General features: G+C 38.1%; 1 protein-coding gene across 1 annotated transcript; it reads right to left on the bottom strand.

Moving 5' to 3' along the window:
- Positions 1-3,333: 3,333 nt before the first annotated feature.
- On the bottom strand, positions 3,334-8,478 carry znf330 (zinc finger protein 330). The gene is made up of 10 exons (XM_058641717.1): positions 8,385-8,478; positions 7,839-7,983; positions 7,711-7,730; positions 7,174-7,244; positions 6,756-6,832; positions 6,063-6,189; positions 5,872-5,976; positions 5,688-5,734; positions 4,466-4,583; positions 3,334-3,742 (listed from the first exon to the last, which is right to left on the bottom strand). Exons 2-10 carry the CDS (start codon positions 7,956-7,958, stop codon positions 3,474-3,476), a joined length of 954 nt encoding a protein of 317 aa, XP_058497700.1. The 5' UTR covers positions 7,959-7,983; positions 8,385-8,478; the 3' UTR covers positions 3,334-3,473.
- Positions 8,479-8,757: the final 279 nt, after the last annotated feature.

The raw sequence follows: 8,757 nt of genomic DNA, 5'->3' as shown, positions 1-8,757 counted from the left end.
AGAGTGGCAGATCAGTGGCACCAGAGAAGCTGAATCACTTTAGACTCGCGTTTCAAAGGCGCTTTGAAACAGCGTAACTGTTAAAGATAAACAAACGTCTGTTCTGTGAAATCATTGTCAAATGAGCAGCTCCACGTGACTCTCTCCGTGTTTCTTCACGTGCAGATCCAGCGTCACCTGGCAGCGCTTCTGCACTGCACACAGGAAGTGCTTTGTTTTATGTCAGGACACATACAGGCAACAACTGGCAAACATGTTGGTGTGTGACTGATAATAAAAAATAAACAACAACAAAAGTACTACTTCAGTCAGGTCTGATAGTCTTGCTTGTGAGAGCCTGTTTTCATAGGCTTTCAGTGCTTCATTCTGTTTTTTAATAATAAATGATGGAATATGCATGTAGCTTTCATGTTACATTTTTGTTTTCTCTTCTCTGTTGGAAAAACAAAGATGTCTTTTTTTTCTATTTTTGTCTTTCAGAGGAGGGGATTGATGAGGAAAGTTTTCTTCTTGTAGACGAGGCCACCATCAAAGAGCTGATGACAAGCTGGCCCTAGGCTCAAGTTTCTCAAGAAGTTTCTCAAGAAGTTTCTCAAGAAGTTTCTCAAGAAGGATCAATTCTAAAGTTTTCTGGGAGTCCAAACTGGTCAAGTTCCTCCAAACAAGAGTACTTGCATGCAAGGAGCATGTTTAGGTGTTTACTGATACTGATTTTAACTGTTCCATGCAGTGACCTGAATTAGAAAACATTTATATTGTGGATAATAATACATTTTTTCCAAGATTCCATTATTGTTTAAGTGTTTATTGCATAATATATGCTTTGCATGACCAAATTTAGCATGTATTTTGTTATAGGTTTGTAGTTTAACAATTTTATAGATATCGGTATTGCAATTTAATTAATCTGGTATATTTGATCCAGCATTTGGATATAATATATAACAAATATATGTAGTTGAAACAACCCATAATTGTAGTTAATTTGACCCTGCATTTGGGTAGAGTATTTAACTCATCTGGTGGGTTAAAATGGACCAACCCATCTTGCTGGGTCAAAATAACTACTGGTGGGCTGGTTGCCTGGTGCAATAGTGACCCAGCCCTTGGGTTAAAAAACTACCCAAATTGGGTTATTTTTAACCCATCATTTAGTGTGGGAGTGTATGACGCAGCATTATGTACTTACTGTGGGTCTCAATTGACTTTTTCTGAAATCTGACTTGGATGTATACATTTTTCTGTCATTGACATTGACACATTTATTTTTCAACATCATAGACTGTATTTAAAGATGACCTGAAAAAGGTTGTAACACATAAATAATGTCATCGCTTCCAGACTGGAACCAGCATTCCCAGCCTATCTGCTGAAGATGACAGTAGGAGGACACCTGCCTGAGCTCGGTGCATAATTAAAGCCAAACATGACAAGGTTGCCATCCCACGACAAGAGGAGGGGTTCAACCAACCCAGTACATTTGGAGCAAATCTCTTATGTCATGGACACTTATTTTGACAATAGTGCCACGTGTCTTATGATCTTGTAGATAGATGACGTTTGACGTGGTGTCTTCTGCACTGCTGTGAAAGATCGTTTGTTCAGTTTGCTCTATTCTGCCTGAAAAAGGGATTACACATGTATTATTACTGTGTTATGTATTTAAACATTGGTAAACATGTTAATATATGAGCATTTTATATTATTCTGGAATTTAGTATATACTGTAAAAATTCCCAAACTCAAAAATTTATTTTTAACACTTGTGTTGAAATATTTAACGTTCACATAAAGCAATACAAAATGTGTCGTCCTTTACTAGACACGCAGGTGTGTGAAATGAACACATCCTTTTAAAGAGTGGCTTGATTATAAATTACACATAAACACGTCTCAACAGCTATATTTACAGAGACCAGGACAAAGTTTAGTGTTGCACCACACCAGGGTGAACACATGACCACAATAAAGTGTAGAGCGATTACTGGGAAAGACATAATCACACACATATCTTACCTTGTAGAGCCTGACTTATTAAATCACACCACACTTTATTGCGTCAATTTAATAAATGGACATGAAAGTGATGATTTCCATGTACATAAGTTTCCATCTTCAACCGTAGGACCAATACATATTCTTCAAGTTGTTTTCTTGATTGTTTTAACATTAAACACCGACCAACTTTGTTTGTTGTGCTCCTTAATTCTATCAAGAGCTACATTAAATTAATCTAAAATGAGGGAAATATAACACAGATATGGATTAAATAAAACATACCAGAGGTGGTAAGAGTACTGGACTATTCTACTCAAGTAAAAGTACCACTATTTTCATAACGTTTTACTTAAGTACAAGTAAAGCACTGGTTTAAAAATGTACTTAAGTTAAAGTTAAAAAAAAAAGGGAGCTAAAAAAGTTACTTAGTTACTTTTTTGGGGTTCTTTCTTGTGTCTTGCAAAAGGACAAGGGGACTCAAATCTAACATGAATTGTTTTTAATTAAAGGCAAACTGTTACAAATGAAAGTGTTGACAAAATAAAATATGTAAACACATAATGTATCGGTCACAAACGCTTTTAACTTTTTCACTCACACAGATCTTAATTATCCCCAAATCACCTGTCCGCTTCATTCCCTGCCAAAGTTTCCAGTATGGGATTTTTATTCATTTCTTTTACTCAGTAACAGATGTGATTTGAAATGTAGTTTAGTACAGTACTTCCAACGAAAGCAAAATTAAAATTAGTACATATAAATAAGTACAAAAAAAAAAAGTGAATTACAGTCATTCATTACTTTCCACCTCTGGTCAATACCATTTACTGGGGTGTGCGGTTACGCTGAATAAGGAGAGGACTGAAACCTTTCACCAGAGCAGAAATTAAAAACATCACAAACTGTAAAAGCTGCTTTCAGAACTCTGCACTGCATGTACGAATGATCACGTGAGAATGAAGCACACGAAATTCCACCCTCTCGCTTGGACCCTCCTCCTGATCGCTCAGTGGCTCAGGTTTCCGGTCTGGCAGTAACTCTAGGAAAAACCTCTGCTGTGTACATGGATCATAAATGTTTATATAAAAAAACAATCCACAAAGGTTATGTGGAGGGCTCAAAATTTACAGAGTGCATAATCTCAAATAAAACCAGAGAAAGGAGTCAAAACGGTTGAACTGCTAATTGTGGCCTCTGATGACTCCCAGTGTATTAATCCAGCCCTGACTGCAGAGGAGAAAAGAAAAGAAGCGGTCTTCATGTAAAAGGCACGGACATCATCTGTCTGTGGTATTTTTGGGAGAATTCGGAAAACAAGTTCACTAAAGTACAAAATTAGTTTTGAGATTTTATTTTTTGACATGGATGTTGTATGACTCTAAATATATTGTAACAACTGTGAACATCAACAGAGAATCACTTGGATCTATGGGAGAGTGCTCTTCACTAATAAGATCTCCGGTCTCTGTCTTAGCTCAGGTAGCAGTCGCGTCCAATTTAAGAGCAGCAAGAGAATCAGCAGCCACTTCCTCTTCCTCCTCCTCTTCTTCCTCTTCATCCTCCTCCTCCTCATCGTCATCATCGTCATCATCATCATCGTCATCATCGTAGTCGTCCTCTCCGTCGTCATCACGTTGACCTGTACCTCCAGATGCCAGGTTCTTCCAGTAGGAGTCGTACCCTGACGCTCCGTCGCAATCGTAATCGTCGACACCAGACTGGCGGCCAAATTTCACCGTGCGAGCTTAAGGAAAACACAGTCATGGATTAGGATAGGGATACAAAAGGCTTGTGAGTCTGTAATCTGTAATATTAATCTGATATTATATAGCTCAACTGTATTTTATAGTTTTTCATGACGTATAAAAATAATACAGGACATTTCCAGCTTGAGCCTCCTCACTATAGCGTACTGCCTCACTCTCTTTGATATCATTTATTTTTCGATTGAATTAGGAAAGTGTTCTTGAGTCATTTCTCTGCTGCATGAGAGAAAGATTTTCTTCTCCTTGGCATAAAACATGTGATTGCCTTTGGTTTTATTCATCAAAAGCTGACCTCAGTGTTTCAGTGTAATGGAAGTGCATTAAAGAGAGGCACTACCTTCAGGAATATGTAGTTATCAATTATTGACAGTTGGTGATGGTGATCAGTATCATGTTCTATGAATTGATGAATGGAAAACTGCTATTTCTAAGTTTACTGTCGAACCTTCAAACTAAAGGAATCACATCACTCAAACTCCAGTAATCGTACAAGGGGCCCATCTTTTTCTTCATAAAAAGAAACAAATATTCAATATCACAATGAGCTGGGCTAAATCCTTTTGCTAAGGAAATGAGTTCCTTTCTCTTTCTTTTATCATGATTCAGCAGCAGGGGGGCTTGAGCAACTGCAACTTCCCCCCAACGGCAGCTTTCCTGGAAACAAGAAACACTTTCTGTTTACACGTTTGTGTGAAACTCACTGGACATGCTGAGATCTTTGGTCTCCTGTGTCTCATGGCCACACTTTGGACATGGTGGAGCTTTGCCCTTCTCCTGTTTAAAGACTTTGCTCTTGGCGTGGTCATCACAGTAACAGGCCTGAGAGGACAGAGTTCAGCAAACATTAGAATCATGACACAAAACATTCCAAACTTGAGACAATTCTGAGCCCTATACTTTCTTATTGATGTAATGTGTAAGCAGATAAAACTGCCACCCTTTCATCGTCTGTGGGATGTGTCTAGAACTTCCTCTGTGACAAACCCACACAACATTACGGCACAAACTGTGAATTCTAATAAACTCCAATAAAGCTGCAGAGAGGTAGAGGTCAGAGCAATGTCAGGAATGTGTTTCTGAAGCTATGTGTCCTCGCTGGAGTGCAGTGTCCTCGCTGGACAGACAGAAGTGGACACAAGTGGCCTTGGTCAGGGAGACGGCAAACAACCTTACAGTGACAATCAGAGCTTCAGAACAATTGAGGTCTGCTAAGATGGGAGAATTTGACAGAAGGACAGCCGTCTCAGCAGCAGTGCATTAGCCAGGAGCTATATTCTCTGGTTCTCTGATCAGACTAAAGGTGAATGTTTTGGGAAGAACTTCAAGCCACTGCTCATCGCCTGGCTAATGCCATCTCTGCAGTAAAGCACGGTGGTGGCAGCATCATGTTATCAGGGCTCGTCAGCAACAGAGACAAGGAGAAATGAGGGAAGGAAGAAATGAAAGAAACATTGTGCCTCAAAAAAAGTCTCAAATTTAAGCCCCAACTGTGGAAACTGTGGAAAGGCATGAAGATGGGACTTCAGGCGCCTCCCATATACAGTATTTAAAGGAGTTTGAGGGTGCACTGGTGTCCATGCTTGTTGAAACCAGGACCCAGGTGCTGAACTACAGTATGCAGCTGGTTAATTCATGTAAATGCCTTTTTGTTGTTTTCATTCTGGTTAATAAGTGTCCACTGTGGTCACTTGAAAAGTGGGCAAAGAGAAAAACAAATATGTTTCTGGAAATAAAAAGAGGAGAGACAGTAAAAGACAAATGATGCTTACTGTAAACATTACAACATGTTAACTCATTCTAATAAACCCAAAACTAACATTGTGAACCTGTAAATGACCACAATATGGCCATTTTAATATACAGAATACTGAAAGTGCATCCTTGATGTTAAGACTGTTATTTCTTTACTGATAAACACATCACCTTGCAGCGCAGGCAGGAGTGTTGACCCAATCTATTGCAGGAAATACCTGCAATGCAAAATGAGAGAAAACAAAAAAAACAAACTGTAATCAACTTCTCTTTTCCTCACATAACCATTCCACACATTCTCTGAATTACATACCCATTCAATGAATGACAATGTGAAAGTAAATCAATATCTCACACTTGAAAGTTTCTGCCTGAAGGACTTGGCAGCTTGCCTGGTGCTCAAACTGATCATCCTCACACAAGAAGTTTTGGCAGAAAGAACAACGGAAAATCCGCCCTCCTGTTCAGAAAGTCAGCACAGCCAGTGGTCATTTTTAGTGTAACGGTAAAGTGATCATGTGATTTCCAGTCAACTGTGTGTCTTACCATGATCCCAGACACCACGTTCACACTCAATGCAGTCCGCTTCAGTCAGGGGACAGATGCAGGCGTGAGTGCTCAGACACTTCCTACCGTGGCACACCCAAGCTTCACAGAAGTCACATACTGCCCCCTTGTGGTCAACAGAGAAAAAGTCATTTTTCAAGACCCATGTGACTCACGTAAAAAAGAAGAAAATAGGTCTGGTAAAACTTTTTAGAAAGATTTGTCAGCAAAAAATAGAAAAAGACATTGAGCTGTCATTCATCAACTTCATCGTGACTGCTTTTTTCATCATTCCGGGTGACTTTTGCATTTTTATTGTGTCCATACTTGTGTACATACTACATCCAAGTCGTAGTACAACGCAGCAATACAGCATCAGACGCTTATGCTAGTGTCTAACGCTGTTGGCACACATTTACCAGTGATGATGTTTGTACAACTGCAGTCATGGGATGTCTGCTTATTGTTTCCTATACCATGATTATACTGTAGGGCAATGATTCAAGCCCGGTTCATAAGCCTTTCATAAGAAATTTTGTTTTAGAGTTTAAAACAAATGGTGTAACTAATAAATATTCGACATAGGAAAACCGGCATAACTGCATAACAAAGTTAGTGCGGACTAGTCACCACATAAAGAGGCGTTCCAGAAATATGATGCACGAGAATATCATTTCAGAAATGCTCTCTTACCACCATGGCCATCCCAGTGCTGTGGATCCCAGGATGTTTGATGACACAGTCTGATGACTTCATGCACTTAGTTTTACCTGAAATTTCAGTTTAGAAGTTTCATATAAGATGTCACAAAAAGAAGAGAAAAGTAGAAGAAGAAGAAGATTGCATTACAAGCTGGAGGCAAGGATACTGAAATACAGCTTAATTAATTAATGATCAATCAATTGAATAATTGTTGCAGCCCTGGATGGTTAATGTCCTTGAACATAATGGTATGCTGAGGCCAAATACAAATAATATCACTTTTACACAAAAAGGCAACACAGTAAACACTTTAAGAGTATATTTGTGGAGTTGTTCGTGTTTGTATTTTTGAATATTCATTAGTACATTGACTATAAACATACAACAGAAACGTAATGCTGTTACTCACCACACTGTGCACAGACTGGAAGCTTCTGCACTGAGCTGCAGAAGTAGCAGAACGCTCTGTTTTTCTGTTTTCTACCAGAGAGAAAGGTTTGTTAACTCAGTGACCTTTTATATTGTACATGTTCTTTTTTTTTTTTAATTGTGTGTGTTGTTACTAGGGATGGGCATTTCAATCTGAATGTGTCTTATTTATCCAATATTTGAATATTCTAAACTCCAGTGCATGGGACCAAATGACACAGATTTAGAGCATGTTGAGCTAAGAGGAGTAGCTTCAAGATATATTTAAATCATGCGGGACATCGTTGGAGTTTTTTTCCAATGCAATGAGTCAAATTTGTGTGTATGTATACTACCAGTTAAAGGTTTGGACACACCTTTCCATTTACTTGAATGAGGAAGTGTGTCCAAACTTTTATATATTATATTATATATAATATATACTATATGTATATATAGTATATATTATATATAATATAATATATAATAGTAATATTCATGCCCAGCCCCAGTTGTTACTAGAGGACAACTCACTTACCTCTGGCATTTGTCACAATCCTACAAAACAGATCACAACAAAATAATAAGAAATAAACAAAACCAGTACTGTGTGACATGTGACATGTGACATGTTAATACTAATGTAATAACGTGTTGTGTACTTACCATGTTGGAGTTGCAGGGGTGTTTGGCCACCTCTATATGTTCCCGGTTGGCTCGGCTCTGTTTCTCTCTCTCTTTCCGGCTCTCGGCCTTCTTCCGTGCCCCGGTTTTCTTTTTCGGCATCTCTCTACCACGGTGATATTGCTCACTATAAGATGACAACAGGTTTATTTCAGCTTTATCTTAGCCAAACCAAGAACAGACCAATAACACGAAGCAAAGCTAATCATTCCGCACTTTAGCGAACAGAAAATAACTACGGGTTAATTCGAATTTTCTTTCTGATTTCTGTCTTAAAACACACACGTTGGCTTGTAACTTAAACGTCTCAACAACATATGTGGAGCTGTATGAGCCGTTGGGACGTTTCTGTCGTTGTTGATTCGCTGTTTTCGCACATTTTCATAACACGTACACGGCGAGTAAAATTAACAGTCTCTAATAGTGGATGTTTCATATTTGGGATGACTAATAGTAACGTTCAAGCTCCAGAGTGTTAAACACAAGTGTCACAACAAGTTCACGATTGGGATTTTAACATTTTCTTACCCGAGAAGTGAGCACGACGATAGCTACTGGGTCCGATCGGGAAAGGCGAACGGACTGAAACACTCACCGCCAAGAAATTGGTTCCTAGGTTTGAGTTGAGATGAAGCTTCACTTAATTCGTACTGAAGCCCGTTTCCGCCAATTAAAAATGTATATATATATATATATATATATATATATATATATATATATATATATATATATACGTATGTATATATGTATATATATATATATATATAAATCATTATTATGAGATACTTAGTCATAATAATGAGATGTTAAGTCATAATTATGAAATACTAAGTCGTATTTATGATACACTAAGTCGTAATTACGAAATAAAAAGTCATAGTAATTACATAATAAGTCATTA

This window comes from Solea solea, chromosome 10 (assembly GCF_958295425.1).
Source record: "Solea solea chromosome 10, fSolSol10.1, whole genome shotgun sequence".
NCBI classification, from domain to species: domain Eukaryota; kingdom Metazoa; phylum Chordata; class Actinopteri; order Pleuronectiformes; family Soleidae; genus Solea; species Solea solea.
This window is presented reverse-complemented; position numbering and strand designations above follow the sequence as displayed.